Source organism: Vanellus vanellus (genome assembly GCF_965231255.1).
Source record: "Vanellus vanellus genome assembly, chromosome: 1".
In the NCBI taxonomy this organism is placed as follows: Eukaryota; Metazoa; Chordata; class Aves; order Charadriiformes; family Charadriidae; genus Vanellus; species Vanellus vanellus.
Genome location: NC_138905.1, coordinates 198,792,807 through 198,820,380, shown reverse-complemented (window position 1 = coordinate 198,820,380; position 27,574 = coordinate 198,792,807). Strand labels below are relative to the sequence as shown.

The 27,574-nt window shown below is 44.7% G+C and overlaps 1 protein-coding gene across 1 annotated transcript in view; it reads left to right on the top strand.

Moving 5' to 3' along the window:
• The window catches only part of MTUS2 (microtubule associated scaffold protein 2), a gene marked incomplete at both ends in the record, with an annotated part of 203,770 nt that overhangs the window by 145,222 nt on the left and 30,974 nt on the right, over positions 1–27,574 (top strand). Inside the window, one exon of the mRNA XM_082497202.1 lies at positions 1,982–2,190. Within this exon, the coding sequence (XP_082353328.1) occupies positions 1,982–2,190 (209 nt within the window). The remainder of the gene's footprint in view (positions 1–1,981; positions 2,191–27,574) is intronic.

The window sequence follows — 27,574 nt, the reverse complement described above, 5'->3', positions numbered from 1 at the left end:
GAGCTAACTCCCGGTAAGCTTAGCCTGGAGCCAGAACGTAGTTGAGCAAGTTGGGAGGTATGCTCCCAGTGCCTCCACACAAGCTGGGAATCTGAAAAAGTAGGAATACACTCCTGGGGTATTGCTCTGACAAAGCCATACTGCTTCTCTGCCTCATCTATTGAAATTGCCCTGGGGATCCGTTTCCACACCCAGGCCACAGTCTTAAAGATCTGTAATATCTAAAGCACATCTGCCAAAATTACCTCTGGAACAATGCTCTACTTCACAAATTGGCTCAAACTCATCTCTGTGGAAGGATTCTTCCAGTTTTTAGGAAAGGGGTAGGTAGGATCCATAGCAGAATACTGTCCCCTGTTACATTTGTTGCTGAGGAATGGTTGGAGACATTGTTTCTCTATTATTTTTCAGAAACTGTATACTACAAGACTATAAAAGTACAAGATACACTTTTTTTTAATTTATTATTTTAGATTCTTGCATACCAAACCCTTTCTGCTATCACAAAAATGTTCATTTTTCGTCTGTATCCAGACCAATGTCCGCCATCTCTAGTAAGACGTGGGAACAAGGTGTCTGACTCTATTTTCTTCCTCTTTCTTACTCTAGCTCCTGGGCTAAAAGCTTGAAACTAGCGGGAGGAGCTGAGGAAGAGAACCAGAGATTCCCGGCCAGTATTCAGGAATGAGCTGAAAAGCATCAGCTGAGGAGAGACTGAGGGTAGCAAAAAGAATCAGAAAGCTGTGCAAAGGTGTTGCCCAGCTGACCATAAATGTTTGCAGAGGAGAGTTCTCAGAAAGTTAAGATAAAGACAAAACAGATTGTCCAAGCAATGGCTTGAGCAACCTGACTCTACCAGAACACTACCCCTTCTTGCTTCATCCTTGTAACTGAGTATATCCAGAGAAATTGATAGTTGACTCAAGCAGGACATGTACTTAATTTAGGATGAAAGCCTCGCTTTCCCTGAAGTGGCTTATCATGAGTCAGATTTAGTTCTTGTGCCATTCGTACGAATATAACGCTGTATTTGAGCTGATATCCTAAAGACAAGCCACACCAGTGGTTTCACATCTTTAAACAGGATCAGACTTGATTCAAACCAACTTGGAGCACATCAAAGGAGCCAGAGTCTGTCTGGACCCGTTTGTGCAGGCAGACCATATAGTGGTTTTGGTGTGACCGATGGTGGAGAAGGAGCAGCCATGCAGTGGTGTAACCAGTCAGCGTTACATGGTTCCTGGTGGCATTTCTATACATACCTGTTTTGTGCTGCAACTTTAGAAGTGTTATAAAGGGTGGAGCAAGGGCGACTGGCAAGGGAGACTGCAATACTGTTGATAAAAAAGAAATAGTGATACCCCAATAGCAAGCAACCCGTGCTATGTTTGCATTCGGGAAAGGACAGCTCCAGCACCGCGTTGTCCCATTTGGAGGCAAAAGGAAATCTGTAATGGCAAAGTAAATCTGGCACCTCTGTCAAGTCACCAAACTTGAGGTTCAGGTCACCAAAGAAATCGTGTGTAGAGTGTAAATGTCATTCGACTGTTTTCCCCGACCTCAACAGGATAAAGTGAATCTCAACCTGAAAGTGCCCATTTCTCTTACTGCCATTCAGGAGAGTTCAGCATGACGCATCAAGATGCAGACTTTTATTGTAGATGTCTAACACAGGGGAGATGAATCCTTCCTCTAACGACCTCAGTTCTCAGTAAGACACTCTTAGGAGAGCTCTCCTCAACTCATAGCAGACCTCAGAGCCTGAGGTCAAAGGACTGTTACAAAGCTTTGAGCTTCAGCCCCTAGGGAAACACATTTCACTGTGCTCTTGCTTTTTAAAAGTCATTACAGATCTGTGTGAATGCTACAGACCTTTTTTTCTTTGATAGGGCTGAGTCCCAAAGGTCTTAGAAACATGTAATGTCATGTCCATACAGTTAAAGTAAGTGACCCTTATGGTCTTTTTTTCTCTCCTTTGTAGGACATCCCAAGCAAAGGCCAGCCACACCAAAGAATGGATTCTCCCCCAAACCAGGAGAGAGTCGAGACGCTGAAAAGCAGTTTGTTCAGAGATTGAAGGAAAAGTGTGATGAGCAGTCCCGGCAATTAAGCAGTATTCGAGATGAGCTTAGAAGGGCCAGCTGTGGATTTGATGTCTTTGCTATAACAACACAGCACTTTTTCAGGCAGGTAAGTGCAATGGGTACTTTTTACCATTGGAGATATACTTTGCCTTTACACCAGTCACTTGCCCAAATTTATTGCACAGTCATTGAAACTTTGTTCTTGGGAGCAAAGCATGTAATTTATTTGCAACAGTTACTAGGAGGAGGGAATTATTATTTGATGCCATGTACTTGAAAATCAAATTTCGGGAACTTGGAAGAAGAAGAATTGTGACTGAAGCATTTGTCACAAGCACGGAGGGGTTTCAGGATGTTTTTAGGAATGGAGCAGATGCAGAAACTTGGAAGTCCCAGTCCCTGATCACTACCGCTGGAATGGAAAGTGTTACTGAGATATTGATACTCACGAACAAATGCAAAAACAATCCATGCATTTAGTCAAACAAAGGTGCTGGATGAGGGAAAGGATTTGCTTTCTCACAGTACTTACCTACTATTCCTGCTCATCACAGATCAGGCAGAGTGGTCCCTGTTACAGAGGTGCCAATTCCTGAAGACATTAGAATAACATTATCTCAGCATTTAGGAGATTACATTCAGCAGGTATAGAGAACATGAAGAAAATGTTGTCAATAATTAGAGAAGCTTATTTATTCCCTAAACCCGAGATAAAATGAGTAAAGTATGACCACAGTTGTCATGAAGGACTTGTAGGTATTGCCTGTTTCAAAAGCTGTTTAGTGATCTGGGAAATCTAGCTGGGGTCTGAGGTCCAGACCTGGTTCACCCGATGCCCGTGTATTTTGTACCATCCCAGGTCAAGCTGGTGTCCCAGCTACAGCTGGTGTCCCAGCTAACAGGCAGACGGTCACCAGAAGTAGGACCCAAGGTTTGGATAATAACCTTGATTGCCTGTTTGTCGACGTTTGGAAGAAACAAGAGTAAACTTTCAATATTAAATGGGAGAAAGAAAACCAAAACCCAAAACAGTTTCAAACAGTCTCTACAAATTCTGAAATACTTCATTCGGTTATTTTCTGATATTAGTGGGAAAGGTTACCTTTGAACAAATACTGTAGTTCACACTTTTCCCTAAGTAGGAGCTGATCTTGCCGGGGGGAGTTTCACTGAACTGAAAAAACAGGGAATTTTTTTAAAATACTAAATATTTTAAATACCTTCCCAGGGGATTTTCCTCCTCTATTTTTCTTTAGCCTTGACATTTCTGGGCTTGATGGGCATTTGTAAAGTTTTTTTTCCTTTTTTTTTTTTTTTTTGGAGCTGACTGTGGAGTGTCCTTGATTAAAGCAGAGGGAAACAAAAAAGGGCAGAGCAGTATCTGCTCAGCTTTGTCTATGCATTGTCCACTGGGGAGAGATTTTTCTTCTCATGCCTCATTCACAATTTGCTGAAGGAATTCTGGAAGCTTGGGCGCATCTCCTTCATCTCCTCTGGACATGTTTTAAATGAGAACAGCTGCTGCAGCGGAGCTTTGAGATGACTCTCGTCCTGTTGGTGCATGTTAGATCTGTCCTGAGAATGCCTCCTAAATTGAAAACCTCAGGGGATTTTATTTAATAGAGTCTTTACTCAGTCCTGGCCGGGCATTGCTGTTCCCAGCTCCTCTGCACTACCAGGCCAGCTGGGGGGGTTGCAGTAACACTCCTTTGGGTGTCTGGAGGGCTTGGAGGTACAAAATAATATACCTGTGGAATTTAAGCGCCTTCAGGCTTGGTCAGGATTAGATGTAGATGTTTTTCAGATCCACTGCTGGACTCACTTACCTGTGTTCAGCTTGAGTGTCAGTCGCTTCTGGGCTTGCCTGCTCACCCTGGAGTACACATATCTGCACTCCACCGTTCAGCACAGTGCAAGACGCTTGTGTCTTGCTGCTCGCTGCTGGGAACCATGTAACACGGACCCCTCCCAGGCAAAGACACCCCTCACAGTCAGCGTGAGCCCAACAGTTATCCATTAGGCATGCGGATGTGGTACCTACATGAGGAGTACGGTTACTTTAGGTTCCATTTTTAGTGAATGGAAGAAGGTGAGCACTTCCAGAAGACTATTTACAGCACCAAAGATCTGAATTTCTGCTTGAGGTACTGCCTGTCTTGGCTGAGGCCTCCAGGGAGGCCTAAGGCTGCTGCACTTTTAAATTTGATGCTTAAGTTGGGAGCCTACGTGTAGTGGGATGATCTGGGACTACTCAAGCGATTGTGTAATTGGGCAGTCTGTTGTCTTGCGACATAGACATGGACTTCCAAGTTTTTGAGTGTCATTCAAAAATCTAATCTGTAGACATTTTCTAAGATGGCATTATTGTTTGAAAGCTTGAGCAAAATTGCGTTGGCTGTCTTTCAGTTAGGGCAGCATGGAAAAAGAAACTTTTCCCATTATAAAAATAATAGTAATTGTGTGTGTTTGTTTCTGAGAAGCCTGCAGGCAAAATCGTTGAGGTCTGGGTAGAACTGCAGTTTGGCAAGGGAATAATACTCATTCAGGAACAAGATGGGGCCTTATTTCAGAGAAGTTTGGGGTTGACTTGTCCAGCTGGCAGTTCTACTCTGCTTAGCAGAGGGCCCAATCCCACCTTGGTGCAAGGGAGCCTCTTTGGGCTGATAGTCACCCGTAGCCTAATTTTAGTATGTCTCTCTCTCTCCCTATACCACACCAAAATAGTATCCAATACATAGATTTTTCTCTGAATCAGAGCTGAGTTCTGTTGGAAAGTGTGCTCTCAGGCAGCGGGGTCTGGACTGAGTCTTAAAAGCAACCAAAGGACCAGTGTTTTGCACACAGGTAGGAGTCTCCCCATGCCTGTGGGTCTCTTGTCTTGCTCCCATTATTTCTGTTCTCTCTCCGAAGTTGGAGAAAGCACCAACGCAAGTGCTCCAACGGACATGTTTAGCTGAAGAAAGAGAGTGTCAATATGTAGTAAAGAGTGTTGTCCCGCACCAGCAGTTTCTTTGAGTGCTTTCCAATTTTAGGCACTTGCTGTAACAACCTTAAGGTCGCATGACCATTTTCTTTGAGTTTTGTTGAATTTGTTTTCTGGCTATTCCAGGCCACTGCTGAATTTTATCCTGGAATCATCTCTCTTTCTCCGTTGAAAATGCTCTTGATAGTCAAGATTCATTTAATAGGCATCAAGGAGTGCACAACATGTAGCAGTACTTAATACAGACCCATCAAATGATAGCTAAACCAATTTGTTATCCAGGGGAACAGCCTACGCAATCGAAGCAGGTGATGACTGAGGCAGTGGACAGAAAAATCTAAAGCAGTGGTTATGACATAAGCATTTAGCTAGTTATGAAAAGTAATGATTTGTAGTTCCTGTGGACAGCATGACTTCTAATTATTATTTCATTAGCAAATTAATTAGCTAAGGCCCTCAGATATACATGCATGACTCCTGTTGACTTTGGGAACCACTTCAAACCTATTCTGAAAAGGAGCAGATTGAGTTTGTCCTTAGTGTTGGATGTTCATCGTGTCAATACAACCCTTGTGCTGTGAGGGATACTCCAAAGTGAACAACTGACTGGTGGGAGATGGAGTGATACCGTGAAGAGGTATATGAGGCAAATATCACGATAAGCTCCCCTGACTTGGGTCACTCCTGACCTGGTCTGGCTTGTTAGCCCAGTAGTAATGACAGACCTGGCCCAGTTTCACCCCTGTTCAGCAAAGTGGCCAACAGCAGTCCCTCTTGGAAGTGGTAACAGTGCCATCTAAAGGAGAGTAACACAAAGTGACAAATTCTGGAGGGTTAATCCTTCGGGATGTAAACAGGGAGAAAAAAAATCCACTTTCGTATGTCTAGTACACTCAGAGCAGATGTGTTTGTGCTGAGGACTGTCGTGGCCAAACTGCACTGAGCCCCTGGAAACCAGGCTAATGCCTTTCTGCCAGTGCAGCATGCCCGAACATTTGAGAAGCGGAGTCTGGTTAGCAAGTTCTGCCTCTGAAATTTCAAATTAGGACTCCAGATCTGCAGTGCATGTGAGGGGAGGGGGTCTTTCTGGGCTGCAGACCCCAAGGGTGGGAGCAGGTAAGGGAAAAGGTTATCCTAGGGTGGTCCGTCCCCTACTCGGCATGGGCATGGAGGGGGTTTCCAGACGCAGCACGGCCTCCTGCTGCAGTCTTTGTCATGGGGGGAAAACTGCTCAGGACAGGTCCCAGCGTGGAGGCACAATCAGATCTGTTGCAAATGGGGGAACCACACAGTTGCCCTGAACAAGAGTTGGGACAGCACTGCAGCACTTGATGGCATCCCACCACTTTGTGTCTACCATCATTGGGAAAGGTGCATCACTAGTAACCCGTGTGTGTGTTTGTCTCCACACCTGAGTGTGGGTTACTTTCGGGCGGGTATACAATACACATCTTCCCGACAAGTAAACACGCATAGCAGCATCCTGCAAACTCTAGGATGGACAGGGAAGACCTTTTCCCCCATTCAAATAACTGAGATATACGTGTGCTTGTGTGCATTTTTTCAGACTAATGTTTCTGTCCTGTGAATGGACAATACACCACCCAGTGTCATGTAACTACCTTGTCCAAATGCTGATTACCTCTTGTGTTTGAGGCAAAATTGGTTGCACTGGTTATAAGTTGCTTGGCATTTCCCACCATTGCCTCCAAAACAGTACTTTGGGCTAGTATTTCAAGTGTTTATCTCCGGCTGAGCTGAAAATGGTTTATTTTCACAACTGTTTCTGAGACTGAATTTTGGATAAATGTTTCTATTGTTTGTACCTGGTGGTGGCACAATGGTAAGAAGCCAGCACTCATTGGAAAGAGTGACCTTCTGGCTTTCAGGGGTACTACTTTCCCAACATTTGCAACATGTGTTAGAATTTGGCCCAAGAATAGTCCTTAGGAAAATCCTTAGGAAAGTGCCACTCCTCTTCCCCCTTATCATTATTACAGCTTGGCTAGATTTTCTGCATTTAGCAAGTTCAGCCTTTGCTCCTGCTGGAGACCAGAGCAATCAGAACAACTCAATCTTTTCATTCTGTATCCTGGAAAAAATCCATTTTGAATTCATCAAACTCTGACAGTTTAGGGATATGAATCAAAAACATTTTATTGTGAGACAAACTGTTTACTTGGGAGGAAAAAAAAATAGAAAGAAGCTTTGTCATAATTTAGGGCTTTCTAAACTGTTTTTTTTTTTTTAAGTAGAATTGCACAAGATTTGGTACCGGGGGCTACTAGTTATGGTAATACAGAACAGTAAGAATCGAGAGGTACTCCTTTACTTGCAAGTGTTACAATGAAGGCTCTATAATGTGACTGCTATGGGACCTGCAGGATGCTCACACACAGTCGATCTGCCCAAGGAATGGATTGGGGTTTGTGAACTGAAGGAAATTGCCTTCTGCAGGCTCTCTGCTTATTTGCTGTGGATGCTAAAAGACAGGCAGTGAGAAGTTAAGGTGCTGCAGGAATAGAAGCCTTAAAGCAGCTGAATCTTTCTTTCTTCTCCTCATCCTCTGGGAAACTGGATATTACCAGAGGATGCTACACAGGGCCTATAGGAAGATCATTTCATCCAAGCTCTCCCCCTCTGTGCCAGAGTGTATCCCTCATTTTCCACTCACATGACACCCCTCAGTGCCCAGTTCTCTCCTGCGGTGACTACGGAGCCAATTTGGCTGGTTGCTGCACTGCGCCCTTCAGGTCTCCCACCGAAACCCACCTCTCACCTAGCACAGGATCTAAGGGATGTTTTTCATTTCCCTGTGCCTCAGTGCCCAGATGGGGACACCAGGGAATTGCCATCCCATGAGGGTGCCGTGGAGGAAAAAAATATAGTATTTGTGATGCACTTGGATATCAGGGTGAGACTACAAAAGAACAGCCAGTGAGAAAAATCAGCACTTTGCAGACAGTGCAGAGGATAACATGGGTAATAAATAAGGCCTTGGGCTACATAATGAATGAAGAAGATAGGCAAATTCAGAAATGAGTACTGACATGCCTATTCACTGGGCAAAGTGGGAGTGCTGTGCTGTGCTGTACCCTGTCCTGTGGCTGTATGATGGATCCACCCCACGGAGTGGAGATCCATCCACCTGGGTACCACACTGCTTCGCTGTGCTGCTGCTGGGTTTAGAATGCAGTCCCACATCCATCAAAGGGGCATGGGGGTGTGAGCTGGCTGGAGTGGAGATGATGATGGGGGATATTGGGTACTGTGAGAAAACAGAGAGAATGCCACGCTGAGGGCTCCCGGGGCAGGCGCTGTGTGAGGTGGGAGTGGGGCTGGGCGGTGTGGTCTCATGTTCCATACATTATCCAGCGTGACCTGGACAGGCTGGAGAGCTGGGCAGAGAAGAACCTATTGAGGTTCAACAAAAGCAAGTGCAAGGTCCTGCACCTGGGGAGGAAGAATGCAAAGCACCAGGATAGGTTAGGGGCGGACATGCTGGGAAGTGGTTCTGAGGAGAAGGATCTGGGCCTGGGCTGCATAGTGAAGAGTGTGGCCAGTAGGTCGAAGGAGGTCATTCTCCCCCTCTACTCTGCACTGGTGAGGCCACAACGGGAATACTGTGTCCAGTTTTGGGCTCCCCAGTTCAAGAGGGACAGGGAACTGCTGGAGCGAGTCCAGCAAAGGGCAACTAAGATGATTAAGGGCTTGGAGCATCTGCCTTATGAGGAAAGGCTGAGAGAGCTGGGACTCTTTAGCCTGGAGAAGAGAAGGCTGAGGGGAGACCTTATTATGGCGTACAAGTATCTAAAGGGTGGGTTGAAGGAGGATGGAGCCAGGCTCTTTTCAATGGTTCCCTATGACAGGACGAGGGGCAATGGGCACAAGTTGGAACATAGGAAGTTCCATTCAAATACACGGAAAAACTTCTTTACGGTGAGGATGACAGAGCACTGGCACAGGCTGCCCAGGGAGGTTATGGAGTCCCCTTCTCTGGAGACTTTCAAGACCCGCCTGGATGCAGTCCCAAGTAATGTGCTCTGGGCAATCCTGCTTTAGCAGGGGAGTTGGACTAGATGATCTCTAGAGGTCCCTTCCAACTCTGAAACTCATGATTCCGTGATTCCATGATTTTAGTTATGTGCTCCTGGATAGTACAGGTCCCACAGCAGGATTTCCTCTGAGATGTGGACTCACTTGCACAAGCGCCTTCCTCACTGCAAATGGGGCAATTAGATAACCTCTGCACCTCTGAGGTGCAGCCTCTTCTCCTGGGTCTGGTGGGTCTCCCTGCTCTGGGCTTGTGCCCTATGGCCATATGGCTGAGGAGGGGAGAAGAACAAGGAAAGCAATACAAAGGAGAGACATTGTCCATCCAAGGAAATCCAGTGTGGATCTGGGAAGGGTTTTGTAGAGCCATAGCTTCAATCTGTTGATACCAAAATTTTCCAAAGGATATATTTTGGACTCAAGGTGCCTGCATTTTTCCATGAAACTTTGTTTCACCAGAAAAAAAAAAAAAAAAAAAAAAGAAAAAAGCAATAGTGAATAACAATTCTAGCATCCAGACGCTTTGACACTCTTGGATCAGGACTTTGTGCCAGAAATGTATTAGCAGCATTTGCTTTTAACATGTGAATGTATGTTCTTGGTAGAGGCAGTCTGGAATTGTGCTTTCATGGACCCTGTGTGGCTGCTGTGGTTAGACCTCTGGCAGAGTGATTGTGGAGCTATTAAGTGCTTTGAATCCATTTATAACATCAGACGCTATTCACCAGATAAAAGGAAATTATTGTGAACTGCCTGGGAAGTAGGCATGCTTTTCTCTGAATTAATAACCTTCCTGTCTCTGAATTAACAATTTTCACTTTCAAAATTGCCTGAACAGGGGCTGTAATATTAGATGTTTCTAAATTACCTTTCCTGGACAGGCGAAGGGATGAGAAGCCTGCACCTTCTTCACAAAGTGCTTGAAATCAGGCAGCTCCGACACCAGCAAAGTAGCTGCAGAATCATACAGGGCCCACAGACGTGTTAAGCAGTGCACTACAGCAGCTACTGATGGACACATACTGCAAAGGCAGTTTCCTCAGATCAGTCATTGTTACTTTTTTTTAATTTTGTTTGATTGGTTCATTAGTTGCTCTCCACAGGTACTCTACCAAGATTTCTAGTAAGAATGTAACAGAACCAAGACTTCGCAGTTCACTGTAGATCACGAGGTGCAAGGCTCATATATGAAAGTGTTAATCACACCGGAAACTGAAGAATTTTTCTGCTTTCATGAGAGAGCAGAAATGTTTAACAAATGAATTCCATAGATACCTTACAAGTAATTTGACGAGGCTGGGCAAAGTTCACTAGGAAGGAGCAAATACAGAATCTGTAACTCTCGTTAGCAGTGGGGTGGACGAGCCCTGGCCTGTCTGGGTAGGAGGGATCTCGTCCTGTCTTTGGGAGTCAAAAAAAGCTGAGCCTCTCTTCAGAGGCAAACCTTTCAGCATAGCTCTTGCTTTATACACATATTCAGAAGATTTCACGTTCATTTCAGTGTATGATGAGACCAAATGTCAATCTATAAAGTTGCTGTAAAATGGGAGGCCGTGCCCCGATTCACAGATAACCTTCAGAAGTAATTTCAAGACCGAATTTTTGAACAAAAATCTAAGGAAGGTCACAATCAACCTAGAGAGAGAGCAAATACCAAGTTACCCACCCAGAAGCAGCAATGAACACTGAGTTACGTGACACGTATTTACGTGCTGGTGGTTACTTTCCAGTAATCCGTCCCTCTGCCAGATCCGTGTCCCTCTCGCCCATGTGGCCAACCTCAGGCATCACCTGATAGCTCACTCTGTTGCTGCAGCCTCACCTGGAGATGCCCATCGTAGCATCCCAGAGACTCTCCTGCCTTCAGATACACACCTATGGCCTCCCCTACCTTCTCCCGGCTTGTATTTCTAGACCTCTGGGAGTAATACTTTTGTTTGGTGGTTTTACGTTACCCCCAGGGCAAAGTGGCATGGCTCCATTAATATAGACGTGTCCGATAATGACAAATATAAGCATCATAATAATAATGGCAATAATGATCAGTGCAATAGAAATTAAGCTTGTTTAAGGGATCTTACCGCTTCTGCAGCCTAGTAAGAGGAATGATTTCTTATCCATAACAACGGTCTGACAATGCTAAAAGTCCATCAAACCAGCTATATGCCAGCTTTTTAATTGCGGAAATAGCAGGCTCGATGTATAATTGCCTTCATTTGGTTTTAGCCATCACAAATCATAAAGGCTAGCCTTACCTGAAAAATCAGTTTTTATCTTCTTATTCGCCAGTGCAATAAAATCTGTTTAAGTAACATTAGCTTGTTGTGTTTAATTGAATTACACAGAACAAGGAACAAAAAGATGTTGTCTGGATTGAATTAGGTGTGTTAAAAACTGGTGGCACTTGGCTAACTTAATGTGTTCCTTTTAATTAATATTTGACCTCCAAATAACACTATTATTAGAATTTAGGACTTCAACATTTCTGTTATTCCACAGTTATCCCAACAGATCGCTAGACATTTTGCAGATGGTATAAAGATGATGTTGCAGTCCTGGAGTGCTTAGCATCTAAATAGGCAATATCCCAATTAAAACTGGGGAGTCAAAGTGACTGAGTCTCAGAGATTACCATATGTCTAGTTTATTCGGGGATTTATATGGAAAGATAGTCAAGTGTTTGTGTAGCTGCACAGAGATACACACCTGCATGCAAGCACACGTCTACAGTCCGTTCTGCTCTCTCAGATATCCTCTGGGAAGACGTGTTTTCAGTGAACTGATGGGGGATAAAGCTGGACCATCGCAGTGCCCGGGATCACTGACAGGGTTGCAGTGATGGCCACCACTGGAGAAGGACCGGAGGGCACAGCGTCCTGCCAGTGTGTCACCTAAGTGCAATAGTGAGGGCAGGCAAGAAAACCACATACATCGGGAGCCGCGGAGGCGGCGATGGTCGTGTGTACGCAGCTCTGTATGTGCTGTAGAAGAGAGCACAGGGATTACAGTTTCTCTTCTGCAGACAGGGATATTCCCACTGTTCATGTTCGTTTACACCAAACAGGCGCGATGAATATTTCACAACCCACACAAGGTCGTCCCACCTGCCCTTGGCAGTGTTTCCTGTGGCGCATCACGTGCCTCTGGGCTGCTGCAGAAATGAGCAGCAGTACGTGTCCTGGGCAGCACCGCTGGGCTGATGGCTGCCTCCGAGGCAAGCAGGCTGCACAGCTATTCTTATTGTCTCACTCTGATTTCATCTGTGGGGAAAAAGTAAGCTACATTTCTTCCTTTTTTTAACTGCTTAGTACACTGAGAATAGAGACCTTGGTATATATAGCGTAGACAATTCTGTTTGGAGAGACATAAAAAGGAGCGTGTTGTGCAATTGTATATATTGAATTATTGTATATATTGAATGCTACTTCTAAAATAAGAAGGCAGGCTGGAGTAAAGTTGAAATTGTATACACTTATCATAAATGTGAGCATCAATATCTTGTCCATTAAGCTCACAGGAGACAGTCACTAAGTGTTGTAAAGGAAAGCTAAGACACCTTTATAGACAAATATATGTGTGTGTATGTATATATATGTAAGATTTCTGAAGACACCCAGAAATCTTTAATGTCACATAAGCAAAACTTAGTCCTTAATCAATTGTTTCTTACCTTTGAGCTAGAGATGAATAGATGTTAGAAATCAGACTGGAGGGCTCCCCTCTGCTCTGCAGTGGGCCTCCTGTGCCTGTCGGAGCAAGGGGCTCAGCGTGGGGCTCAATCCAGCAGCCATGGGCGCAGTGTAGGTGTCAGCCAGGTGAAGGGGCTCTGGCGTCTTGTAGAGTACCCACGTGTGGTCTACAGTCAATGGACAGACACAGAGGGTTGCTTCCCCTCGGGGGACATGTAGGTGCCTGCCCACGGATCGCACAAGGACCCCTGGTACCTCCAGTGTGCTGGTTGCGGGGTGCTGTGGTTCACCACCACTTAGCAGAGAGGTGCCTGAACTTGGCCTTTTTCTGGGGCTGCACTTGAGACACCTTTATATATATGTGAGATTTGGTGGCCCAGGTGCTTGACTGCACGCTGCAGGAGACCCCTCTTGGTCCCATGACTCTTCCGTTCCGTGCAGGGACTCAGCTTCCCCAAGAGCAGAGCAAAGTAGTTTTTCCCTTAATCTGGAGTACTGCATCACCTGGCACAGGGGATATTCTTTTTGTACCCGGCACAGTCGCCTCCCTCAGGCCGAGCCTTAGCTCGGGGAATTGGTCTGACCACAGGACTGTTAAGTAAGTAGTGAACCCTGCAGCACCTGAAGTTGGCTGTATTTCTGGACTTTTGGAGCTTCTTGCAAAAGCTTGTGTAATACCGAACTGCTTACTTTAAGCTGTGCCACATTAAGCTCCAGGCAGGAGATGGAGATAAACACCAAGGCAGGACCTCAGGCAGGAGGCACATCCCCCTGGAGAGGCACTCTGAGCATGCTGTAGCAAGGACAACCCACAGGTAACCTGCGGGCTAGGGAAAGAGATGCTCGATAGGTGTAATTGCCCACAGAGTGATTCTGTCCTGGCAAATAGGAGGAAATTGTTCAGGAGGAACTGGATGTTGTCTGTAGCTCTCTGCATTTCTGGTGGCATCCATGTTGCAAAAGAAAAAGGTTTTAGGGTTTCTTTCTTCTCTGACTATAAAGAAGCAGAGATCACCTCTAGATTTTGCACAAGCTTCCAAATATTTGGCCTGACTTTTTCACTTTCACCTTTTGCTAGCTGGCATTTTTAAAAACAAACATGTTGCAAAGGAACATAACATACTCAGAGCAATGGCTGAATACGTTACATGGATTCATTTAGAAATAAGCATGGATTGGTTGAATATATGCCATATATTTGTGTAGGTGCCATGCGTATGATTATAGTGTTTGAACTTCTTTCTCATAGTCTTGGAATATCTTCTGTTGCATGTAAAACAACATTGCACCTATCTTTAGTTAAATCAAGTACTGGAAGTTACTGAGTTTTAGGAGCATTAAAAAAATGTTCTGTCTTCTCCCCCCTGCCCCAAAGGCACTTTTAAATGTCATTGGCAGAAAGGCTTCAGAAGCCTTATTTACTGTGTTCCCTCGCCACTGCATATTCCTAAGTTAGAAAGTTCTGCTGATATAACTCTCCGTCTCTCCAAAATTACTGCTACAGTCCCAGGGGGTGAAAGTGTAAATATCATAAGTCTTCTTGTGTAGATCCATCAGCAGATGCATTTTGAGCTGATGCACAAGAGGGATTTTGCAGCAATATAGTGGAACTTTCCTTGATGATAAAAATTCCTGAGAGATGTGACGTTGCTCCAGTGCAAAACAAGGCTTGAAAATACAGATAGACTATGACTACAATTCCCATCTTTAAGCCTTTCAAGACTGTGTGCCACGTCTGCAAAAATCTCTCGTATAGACAGGCTGACAGAAAAAGGAGCGTTTTCTTTATCGGTGAAGTTCTGATTTGATCTTCAATTTTGCAGGTGCAGTTTCATATCCCCATTGCATGCGGTGCGGATTGTGTTTACAGATTTTAGCAGCTAGGTACCCGTATATTTGATTTGCGGACTGTGAGCTGCCTACACTTTTGAGCCCATGAAACCAACATGCTCACATTCCCACTGATTCCCAATCATTTTCGATGAGTGATGGAGGCAGCAAAGCCAGGCTGAAACCAGCTCTGCCTGCAGCTGTCTTTCAGTACAATCCTGACTTGCCTCTGTGCAAAGCAAAGCCCAAGACTTCATCCCTTCACCCCCACCATCCCATAACTGGCTGATACTAACCTGATGGAGATCCTGGCTCAGAGAGGATATTTGGATCTGGTAGTAGTATGCAGTGATTTTGGATCATGGCCCATTCAAATGAAATGTGTTGTAATGCAACTAGATGTTAACGAATAAATGCAAACGCAGAATACAGGTCATGCCTACAGGACTGTGATCTGGGTGTCAGCTGGAAGGGAGTAACTTTGGGAGTAATTAGAGTTTCTGGTCTCAGAGCAAATTGATGTGAGCTCCTACTGTCAACGTGTTATGACAAACTGTCGAGACATAGTAAGCAGAAGCAGAGACATAGTAAGTAGGAGGATGATAACACCTGCACATTCAGCACTGGGGAGACTGGTATTAGAATATGATATTTAGCATTAGCACCCACGCTTCTTCAGGAAATGATGAAAAAGTGGGGAGGAAACAGAGAAGGGCAGTAGGCAACTGTGAGGGCTGGAAAAATCCTTTGCTGTGAGAGACTGCAGAGCACTATTGATTTTCTTTGTAAAAAAAAGGATAAAGTGGCTTGACTGCAGAGCAGAACAATCACCGTAAGAAGGTACTGCTGTGTACCAGAAGGCCCTTTTCTCCAGCAGAGAAAGGTTTAACAGAAACCACTGGCTAGAAGCAGAAGTTTTGGCAACTTCAGCATGTGAAGAAAGCACAGACTTTTAGCAGTAGAGATGATCAGTTACCAGAACAAACCACTGTGAGAAGAGGAAGCAGCTCCACATCTTCACGTCTACAGTTCACTGCCAGGTGCCTTTGTAGAGGGGATGCTTTCATCAAGTACAGTTACAGAACAGTAACTGCGTAAAATATAACGTCCTGTGATACAAAAATCATGTTATTTGATTGAATCATCCCTTTGTCCTTAAATTCTACAAAGATCTGTTGGCAAGAAGAATATCTGGATGTATAACATCTGGTGGTGCAATAGGTGCTAGAGGGGAGACACCTATTTTAAGGTTGGAAGCCTATTTCAGATAGATATTAAGATGTGATCTCCATGCAGAACAGCTTTTCATCACAGTCTCTAATGCAGGGCTTCTTGCACCTTATTCTGAAGTTTCTGGCAACAATCACTGCCAAATGCAGGATCTGGATTAGATGGACTCAAAGACATATCCACATGGCAATTATTATGTTCTAATGACTTTGGCTTTTATTTTTGCTATCCTTTCAAGTGGGAAGTATATCCACTTGATATTCTTTCTGTGTCCTCACAGCCATCCAAAAGCATGCGGGTGTGCTTTTGAATCAGATACCCAAAACACAGCCTGTCTCTCGCTTACCTCCCCTTCAGGTCTGAGCTCTCTGGTTGCAGAAATGAACTCTAACAAGTTTCAGCTGCAGTCTCCTGGAATTCCCTGGCCTTGCTCTCACCCCTGAGGTCTGATTCAAAGGCTGCTTCCTACAATCCCTTCTCTTGCATTAGACAAATAATTTCAGAAGGTGGTGGGGTTTTTAATACAATGATTTGAGAACCATTTATTATGATTTCTTCTTAAAGACAGCTCTAACTACACAGATGTTGGAGACAGAGAAATTAATATAAATGATGCATTTTTAAATGAGTTCTAAAAATCATCTGAGTTAGGTTTTATTTGTATAAAAATTCTCCAAGCCCACAACTGATAGACTAGCTTCTCATTAATATGAGTATGTGCTATTCCTCTCAGCAGTGCACTGGGAGTCTTCCCAATAGGAGAAACCTTGGTCCATGTGAAGCCACTGGAATTTTTTGCCACTGACATTGCTGTCACAGGATGTCAGCACTTGTGCCTTGCTCTGCTTCGCCTCAAAATACAGCAGCTTGAAGTTGTCATTGGCTTTGGGCCAGAATAACTCAGAAGTAGAAGAGAGGAGATTCCCTGTTTGTCGGGAGAAGAAGGGAACATTTCTCTGCGAAGTTGATTTAAGAAAATGGCCATCTGCTTCCAGCAACTCAGAGGTTTGGAATTTAGAAATAACCCTGCAGGGGTTGTATTTTCCTGGGTAGAGGGCAGGTGAGGAGTTCAGTGAAAACATGCGTTTGTTTTAGTTCCTTGTGATCTTGGTGTATAAATGATGTTTCATAGGAGGCAACACGAATTCCTTGTCAGCAAGAGCTGGTTAATTTGGAATTCGCTGCAAATGCTTACTTTGTACTGTTCCAGACATCAAGAACTAGAAAACATAGTAATAAACTATTGTTCGCTGGTGCATTTTAATCCATGGCCTTAAAAGCTACTGACATAAAAATAAATGTAAGGCTACACTAGCAGAAATAACAAAAGTCTGAAGGAATTCTGTTTAGCTCCTCACATTCTTTTCATATGAGAACTGAATTAGAAATGGAGTCAGCTGGCTGGGCTCTCTCACTTGAGAAACAGAGAGCATGTAGTCCGTGCTAATTTGTTAAATTCTAGAGTAAACATTCTCTTCTTCCGTATATACAATAGTGTAATTGTATAATTGAAAAATGATATTAAAAAATGTTTGCTTCCATATAAGTTGCCTGAGGATCATTATAACCTCATGGTACTGAGTAACACACAAAATGTGAAACCTTACTGTAAATCCAAGGGAAATTGCCATTCTGGGGACATCTGGCAGGACCTTCAGCTCTAGCTGAATCATCTAGCTGAAACTCATGACTGACTGCTCATATCTGCAGAAATCCCCAAATCACTGTTACATTTTCTGAATTTTTTGTTTAAGTTAGGTAAGAATAAAAACAACAGACCCAACCTGGAAAATAATGTATTACATGCGCATGTCTAAAGACGTCTAAAGACCAATGTGCAGAACCACGTTACTAACAACAGACCTGCATCACAGAAAAATTGCAATGCACCTCCAACGAGGAAGATGAATGTATTTGCTTTTCTTATTTCCTTGGGCCACTGTGGTTTTCAATCTGACGGGATTAAGGGTTCAGGGGCTCGTGACAGAGCTCTCCCCCCAGCTGACAGCAGAGTGTGGGGACTGCCACGCAAACTCCACAGATACACTTGGCCCAGGGAAGCTGTCCCTGTGCTAGTGAGGTGGGCTCTCCCCAGATTCACCACTTTCTCCCTGGTGTAGCTTTAAGCCCGATCTGATTCACTGCCCAAACACTTATGTGACTGTAAGGAAGGAAACAGGGACAAAACAAGTGAACAGGAGAGGGGAGGATGAAATCACCGCCTTTGACAGTAGCACTCGCCTTTATTGGTTTCAAGTGCACACAGAAATACAATTTGACTAGCACTTTCAATAAGCAAAATTTGCAAAGAGAATTTAGGACTAGTTGAGACTGTTTCCAAATTATGCTGCTAATGATACCTTTAGCAATGGATTGCAGGCTTTGAGGCCCGTGTTTGGCTTATTGAAAAATAAATTCAGTCTCCCTAGTTGTCTGCAATTCTGACAGTATACTCAACTTCTCTCCTGTAGATATCAAAATTCTGAGGAAGTCCACCTGCATGTTCTGTCACACAAAATATAACTAACAGTGTTTGAAAAGAGTATGTGCTGAGAAATAGGTTGTGATAATTGCGTAGGCAATGCTGGATGTCTCTCCTCCCCACCTCGCTCTCTCGTCTTTGTCATGAATGATAATTAGTGGCACGCCACTCAATCATCTTCTGAGCCTCATGGTCAAAATGCATTACTGGAATAGCTTTGTTCTACCCTACCTCAACACTGCCTTAGATGAAACCCAAAACCCCGCCAACCAGGCTCCTCCTCACATCGTCCTTTGGAGGTGCTTAATGTTGGTGTCACAATCACCTCTCGCTGTTGACTGCAGAGAATGCCAGGAGGCGGCAGTTGCTGATAGCCTGACTTGTCCGTCACCCTCTAGAGCTGCGACATCACAGAAGTTGTGGTGTCTCGGTTATGCACCAGGTCATCTGAATCTGACCTTCATGTCTCTCCTTATCTCCTCATTCCTGCAGTCTCCTGTTCCCCATCTCCCTTTTCTGCTGCGTAGCCCTTTGTCCTCTGAAACGCCATCTTCAGAACAATTTTTCCTTCCTCCTCTGTTTCACCTCTTCTTTGAATCCATGCTTTGGTTTCTTTTGCAGGTGAAGCAGTTTTTCAACTTGTGATATGCTCCACCTCAGCCTTCTCTCCCCATTATCTCTCTCCGTGTCCCTATGGTGGTGTCTTCAATCTTCTTGGTCCTCACTTGAACCACTGTCTCCATCAGCTTTCTCCTAGTTTCCTATGTTTACTGCTATAACACTGATACTGTCCTATCAACCTATTCCCAGAGCTGACAGACCTATTGTAAACAAATTTATGTCCCTTGAGGTTCCCGGTTCTGTCTTTTCCTTCTCTTGCCCTCAGACTGTTATCTATTCAGCTTGATTTAAATGTTTGTTTGACATACTTCACATGCTGTGCCTCTCAGCAAGCATTTTCAGCATGTCATAAAAGATGAATAATATACAGTTCACTTAAGGATTCTCCTGCTCAGTGACACACATAATACAGCGTTACTACCTTTACATCCCAGAGATTTCCCAAGACTTTGGCTCTGGTTTTCATTCTCTCGTCTTCCCCCATGGATCTCCAACTTCACACTTGTCAAACCTTTGCAGACCAGCACTGTGAAGATCCAGGGAAGGCGCTGTGTCTCTCCTAGGAAGGGTAGCCAACCTCCATAAAGTAGGGAAACATCAGATACTAAAGGTTAAGAATCCAAAGCTGCTTATATATGTTGGAGTATATGTTTAGAATGCCAATGAAACCATATATTGTTATCCTCTGTATCACACTGTCTATGCGCTGATACATAAAGACCATTATAGAGTTACAGAGAATAATACGGTCCATTTGGGGACCCTACCTCTCCCAGTTTTGTTCAGATAGACGTAAAATATTAGAATTCTTGGACGGTAAATAGGAATTGCATTATGCCCATCACGGAGGAAAACATTGATTCTGTCAGCGCAGGAAGGATTACTGCCCATGATGCCTATTTACCATTAGAATATGTTGTTTATAGACTAAGCAATTCCTCTGGGACATTTAAGAAAATATAGATGTCCTCCTTGGGCTTTATTACCCAGGAGCACCCAGTTAGCACCCTGTGAGGTGCTAACTACATTGTGTTTCCCCAGAAGTCAATAAATGTTGGAGGACTCAGTACCTTGTAAAACATATCCTATTAAGTCGCTTGTTGCGTGCTACTATTTTAATGTTTTTAAATCTAATTTTAATAGCCTGTGTTCTTCTTATCCCAGTTGCTAATCCTATACAGAACAAGGAATACCCCTCTTTGTGGGACTTTTACCTGTATTTTCTGTTTCCAATAAGGAAATAAAGGTACAACTTATATGCAAGATGATTTTTAACTAACAGCTTAGGTTTTCCTAGGTCTCTCTTATCCACAGACCTCTCCTTTCTGCCTTGAAGGGCAGTGTGAACCAGATCTCCTGGACAGAGCTCCCTGCAAAGCAGTTTGGCAGCGGCAAACTCACGTTTTGGGTGTGGACCATCAGCAAGATGTGTAGCAATATGTTGGTGGCGATGCACAGACAAGCAGTGTTGCACGGATAGGAACGTAAGGCAAGAAAAATTCATCCTGGGTCATCAAATACAGTCCCTTTCTGTTTCAAACAACCAAATCCGGTAACTTCTTCCCTAAAATTATCAAATTTCAGCTGAAAAGTCATTATCTTTTCCTCTGTTCCTACCAGAGGACTGTTTCAGAACGTCTCGTGACTGAAAGACCTAGCTATGTCCAAGTTCACACCCCTTTATTCTTATGTAAACAGATTTTTTTACTTCTCCCTCTCCTAGTGTTCTCCTCCCTGATGTATTTACAGAAAGCTATTATTTTTCACCTTTACTTTTATTTTCTTAGGCAGAAGGAGATGTGTACTTATATGGCACCCCTCCAGTGGTATAGGCTATATATTCCCTGGGTCAGAACTGATATCCCCAAAACGTGGGTGACCAGAACTGTGTGCAGTTCCAGGTGAGATCTCTCTGGGTCTTTCTATAAAGCATTTAGACTTCCCTCTTCTCTCTTTCCTACAGCCTAAGGTTGGATTTGCTTTGTTCAGAGCTGTACTATAGACGTAGTTCTTAGTCATCCTGTGATTGAATAAGCACCACTCTTTTGCTGTTATTTCCAGCTGATGAGTCTCCATCTTCTACTTGAAATTCCTGTTATTTGTCCCTGTGGTTGTGACCTTGGACTTCCCAGTATTTTGTGTTTCTTCTCATAGACCTAAATATCACCCACCTTGACAAGCATGGTGTTTTGACTCTCCCCTTGATGGACAGTGCATCCCAGCATCTCATTACCACTCCTCTAATTTTTGACCGGGGTTATAACTGAACATAATTTGCCTCAAGGACTGATCTTTGAACAGCTCCATTAAGTATCTCTGCTCAGCCCAGTAGTCCCATTTATGGCAACTCCTCGCCATCTTCCCCCAAACAGCTCCTCCCTGCTTAATGCTTCTTCAGCAATTCCCCATCTTTCCCAGCCTCATAAGCAATGTTGTGGTTGGCACCATAGCTGAGGTCACTTGGTCCCCAATAGGTGGGAGTTACATATTACCCTCATCTAAAAATATCAACTCTTTTGGTGTCCAAAGGCAGCAGTCTGCACTGGCATGGATCTATCTGACTTTGGTACTTTGTTGTGCTTGACATTTTTCTCTTTTTAATGTGTTATTCCTTTCAGTATTTGGTCCAAGTGTCATATGCCACTGAAATCAGGCAGTTGATGCTAGCATTTTAACATTAGAAAAAGAGTTGATAATTTAAAACCTTGGCCTTAACCTGCTGTTTAAAGTGCTAGTTCTCATAGAATTTCGGTATGGGGGCTGTCCTCCCCCATGACATGCCTGCTTTGCTAAGTTTTTTGCTCCTATCTCAGTTATGCTCATTTCCATTTTTATATCCTTAATCCCATAGATGCCTTCAAGTGTATGTTCAAAGTCCTCCATGTGGTAACCTACCTCCACCCTGGAGCATGCTCCCACCAGAGACCCCTCCTGAATTCTCCTTTCTTCATCCTCCTTTTTTGTGCAGTTGACTGAGGAACTGCACTTCAAAATAGGTTCCATCTTCCTTTTGCTTTCTCAGTTTGGGTCTTTTCTCACCTGAATGCTACACATCTTGACCTGCAAGATGAGGCTTAATTTAAACTGAATGAGTTTGGGCTCACTTTGTCCAAAAGGACCTAAGCTGACCAAAGAGCCCAGCAGCTCTCCCATCGTGTCCTTATTCCTTATCAGTGCTAAGTCCCAAATAAAATCAGCTTCTGGGACCCAATTCACCCTTGCCAGAAGGACAACACATGGCTTCTGCTTAATTTAAGTTCCACTTAAATATTTTATCTTCCAATTTAGTGCTTAAATGGTACTAAAGTGGTGCGTAGACCTAGTTGCTTAATGTCTAGCTTAGATTGATCACCACCCACAAACAGCAAATCTACCATTATTAGCAGAGGGACTGAGGAAGATGGGTGCTTCACTTCAAATGCATAACAAAAGGAGTAATGACAGGTTTTTATTTTCCTTGCCTGATAGTCAGACATGTTGATCTGAATACTGTAGTTCTAAGGGCCACCTCAGAGAGATGGCTGTGGTAATTTGTCTACAGGTGGGAATATTATTACTATTATTTTTCTATGGCAGTTAAAGTGTTTCCAGTCAGGATTTAGACTGTAAAAGATCCAAATCATGGACTTCAGGTTGTGTGGCAAAAAAAGAAGTCCCTACAGTGAGGATGAAACTATTTCACCATAGATGGAAGTTTCTTTTTACCTCAACTCTGTAGTTCAGTAGCCAAGCAAATTAATTTTCATGTGCTGTCAAGAAAACTTAGATTTTGAACACATGTTAAAACACATGTATGTTGAGTGAGATTTTTAATTTGGTTTGGTTTGGGTTTCATCAGTGGTTTTGGTTTGTTTGTTTGTTTGTTTGTTTGTTTGTGGTTTTTGCTTTTCTTTGTTTTTTTGTTTTTTTTTTTTTTTAATTACTTGTCAGTGTTATTCTGAAACTTTATTTAAAGTCCTGGCAGGGTTGAGGAAGAGCAGAGAACAAGAAGCTGACACAAACTGGGGAGTTACCTGAGCATTTAAATGTGATTAAACACAAAGTTTTGCTGGAGTTTCTTGTTGGTTCCTATTGTTTTCCAAACTATTTTGTGCATCACCAGTCACAGTAGAAAATACAATTAAACAAAAATGCCTATCCAGAGACACGCAGGTCTGAGCATTACATCTTTCCTACCAGAAAGCAGAGGCAATGTAGTTTTTTTTGAAAGTTTGGTAGTGATTTGGCTTTCAGGAAGATAATGCTTTTCAGGTTTAAACAGCGTGGACATTTGCAGCACAAATACTGCCTTGGGTGTAAGTCATCGAACTGTGTTGCCTCTTTCCAGAATTATCTTTAATGTAAGTTGTCAGGGGAAAATACACCGTGCTGAGAGGCCACAGCCCAGGAGAGGTGAGGCTGCTGCAGCCCCATGCCCTGGGTCCAACTGAGAAAACGTATTCTCAGTGGGCACACATGTACAGACCAGACATATACACCCCGTATGTGTAAATATGCAGGTTAGGGTTAGGGTTAGAGTTAGGTTATGTGGTGTATATACACATATACACAGCCAAAAAATTGCCCCAACCTTTAAGGATTACAAAAGTCTGTGCTTTTGCAATCACAAGCAGTCACCAGGGTCCAGAGGGCAGTGATCTTCCTCCGGGTTTAAATAAACGACTTCTGGAAAAGGAAAAGCCCTTCTTGAGAGATGAGAGCGACTCGGGAGGCTGGGGGACACCCGGGAGCGAGGGGGGGGACGACACCGCTGACTCGGGGAAAGCTCGGAGCAGGTCCCCTGTTACCCCCCCGTCCCTCCCCGCTGGCAGGACCGCGCAGTTCCCAGCCTCAGACCCCCGTATTGGCAGCCGCACTGCCCCAATCTCACGCCCTGGGGTGAATTTGGGAGCGGGGCGGGCGGGCAGCCGCGCCGGCAGCGACGTTGGGGTTAAAGGCAGCGTTGGGGGTTGCGGAGGACGGGGAGTGCAGTGATGGATGGCTGCGAGCGCGGCGTGAAGATGAGAATCGGCCGGAGCCGCCTCCCGCGGAGAGCCCGGGCTCGCCCTCGGGTTTCAGCGCGTTTTGGGGCTTTGGCTGCCAAGTTTCCAAACCTTTCCCCGCCGTCGCTCGCCCCGACGCGTTTCTGCCATGGCGCTGCTGGAAATGCCCTGCTCTGGGCAAGCGTTTGCCAGCCGGAGAGATCGGACACCCCCCACCCTCCTTTTTCGGGAGAGGTCTGAGCAAGCGTCCGGGATATGAGGAACAATTTCTTCGCTGAAAGGGTCGTCAAGCATCGGAACAGGCTGCCCAGGGAAGTGGTTGAGTCCCCATCCCTGGAGGTATTTAAAAGAGGTTTAGATGTGGCGCTGAGGGACTCGGCGCAGTGGTGGGCTTGGCAGTGTTAGGGTAACTCGGTGATCGTAAAGGGTCTTTTCGTAGGGGTCCTTTCCCACCTAGAGGGGTCTGTGATTCTGCAGACTCTTAGGATGCCACGGCTCTAAGCCGGCGAACACCGGTGCGCGGGCAGGGACGGGAGCGGGCAGGGACGGGAGCGGGCAGGGACGGGAGCGGGCAGCCCCCCGCGGCGGACGAAACCGGTGGCTGCTCCTCCGCTGCTCCGCACCCGCTGTTCTCCCCCAGCCGCCCTCCCTTCCCCGCTCCCGGATCCCCGGACACCGGCACCGCACGGCGCCGCGGGCATCCCCCCGGCGCCCCGGGAGGGGGGGTGTGGGGGAGGGCATCCGTCAGGCCGGCCACGGCGTGCTGGGGGGCGCGACATCCCTTTTTAATAGTGGCATCGCCCCGGGGCTCACCCTCTGGCTCCGGGCGAGGCGGGTGGCGGTCCGGCGGGTGGCGGTCCTGGCAGGATGGGCAAATGCTGCTCCAAGTGGTTTTCCTGCGTTCGGTGCGAGGACGAGACGGTACTTTTGCCTCTTTTTTTTTTTTTTTTTTTTTCCTGGAGGGAAGGGGCAGGAAGGGTGGCCCTTACCGTGATGGAGCCTGTGCTTCTGCTTCTGGCTGGCGTCGGTGGTGTGTGCGCATCCCGGGGCGGCGGAGAGGGGAGCGATGCCGGGCTTATTTACAGTGCGCTGAACTCTGGTTCACCAGGGACAAGTCTAGCTGTCGCTTGCACAGGCACTGCAGTGCCTTACATAATTTTATCCTGCAGTCTCAATGTAAGGGCTGAGTTTTCGTGAAGCAAGGAGGGACCAGTAGTAACAGCTGGCTTGATTTGTTGCTGTGCTTTTCATACATTTTTAATAACCCCGCGGAGTACAAGTTGTAAAGGGAACTTGCACAGAGTTTTAAAGTTTGAAGAGATGTTGTTCAACCTCTGGCTGTCCTAAGGTTGTACCTCTCTACAAGTCTTATGAGGAACAACTGAGGGAACTGGGATTGTTCAGCCTGGAGGAGGCTGAGGGGAGACCTTACCGCTCTCTACGACTACCTGAAAGGAGGTTGTAGAGAGGTGGGGGCTGACCTCTCCTCCCTGGTGACAAGTGACAGGATGAGAAGAAATGGGTTCAAGTTATGTCAGGCGAGGTTTAGATTGGGTATAAGGAAAAATTTTCTCACTGAAAGGGTTATCAAACATTGGAATAGGCTGCCCAGGGAGGTGGTGGATTCGCCATCTCTGGAGGCGTTTAAAAAAAGTGTAGACTTGGTATTTGGGGACATGGTATAGAAGTGGTTTTGTCAGGGTAGGTTAATGGTTGGACTTGATGATCTTAAAGGTCCCTTCCAACTTCAACAATTCTATGATTCTATAATGATCCTCCTTTCTAACAGAGGCGTCATCCTCCGCTCTAGGAGAAGTGAAACAAGGCAAAACTACATGTTTTCTTATGTCAGGGTGAATCTAAACCAAGCAAACTCCCGGGCACCAAAATAGGTTGGGTGACATATGTCAGTGCAGAGGTAAGTACGTAGCTACAGGTAGCAGGAGATCAGTGTGTGCAAGAGAAGTTGTGGGACATTTCTGACATAGCTTTTCACGTTATTCTCCTGGATATTTGCCTGGATTTTAAGTATGTACAGAGGAGGGAGAGAATGAACGTATGCATTTAATTTGCTTAATAGAAAATATCCTGGCAGAAACGCGTGCTTGTGCAGTATATTGTGCTAGAGTTTGGCTTTTAGAAATATTCATATACTTGGTCTATTGAAAAGCTGATAGTCTCCCATTTACCTAAATATATTCAAATATAACTTGAGCTACGCTGCTAAGCAGGTTAAGAAAAAATATATGGCTTAATATAAAACTTGTAAAAGTACAGTCACTGGGGGATATCTAGGTGCTTGTAAACTTTAACCTCAAGACTATTATGAGGGAGGATTACCTGATAGCCAGCATGATTGAAACAGCAGTGTTAGAACACCTCTTTTTTGAAGGAAGACTGTAGATCATTTTGAACATCAGCTGCAGTGGGATTCAGTTATTGCTTCTGCAAGTATCGTCTGACATATTTATTGGTACAAGAGTATTCCCAATGCATATGCTTCTCTTTCCAATTATAATATAAGGCCTTGCCCCAGGGAACTCTGAACAAAGCACAACAGTGACTAAGCACCGTTTGCAGGTCAGTCTTTTTCTTTCTTTTCTTTTCTTTTTAATATTTTGAAAGCGTTGGATACAGAAAAGCTACTCTGATGGAGCGTTTTTAATAACAAGTGCCACAGAGCATCTGTGTGCAGTGCATATTTTTAGGAGGTATTGTAGAGAGCTGGGAAGTGTTCATGGAGATACTGTACTTATATTTGGACCTCAGAATATAAGCAAGCACGTAAGAGTGCAGGGAGGAGAGACATGTTCATTTGGGGAGACAATTCCATGCTCCTGTGTTTAATTCCTAGCTGCAATTGACTTCCTATGTGGGTCTGGGCAATTTTCTGATGTTCCTTCTCTGATCTGACCCATTTGTGCAGTGGATCTATTATTGCTTACCTATTGTTAATAAGTACGTGGAGGTTTAATTAATTAGCATTTCTAATGAAGTGGTATCCTTCAGGTAGTTTGCAGTTCTCAGAGACACTCTAAGGCAAACCTCAACTCTGCCTCCCCATCCCACAACTCCAAAGTAAAATCTTGACCTGTCTCCTGACGATGTCTCCTCCAGGATGTCTAGCTGTCAGCTGGAGCTCCATGCAATTAAAGCAGAGACTGTCCTCTCTCCTAAGCCTTTGTCTCTTCTTAATCTATTTGGACAACACCAGATTAACAACATCCTCAGGCCTGTATTGTGGTATCTTTTACCAAGTTATTTTTCCAGGTCCTCACAGACACTTATATCTAAGTTATATCTAAGTCTATATCTGCAGATTTTTTCTGAACCACACTGCTAAGTTTTGGCCGCTGTTAATTGGATTAATTCCTCCTTCCTTCCTACCTCTCAGCTTACCTGCCTGACTACCTGCCAGTTTTTCTGGAGCTGCTTGGGTTTTGCACCAATATAAGTCATACCTCAGTCTGTCCTCAGGGAGTTTTGAGCTGAATGGAGAATACATAAGTGCCCTTTCCAGTGTCTGTTTTACTTGCTGAAATGCAGTCCGTCACTGAGCCTTTCACAGCAGAAATATTGGGACGTCTGTATGTCATAAAGCTGATGACAGGAAAAAGAGT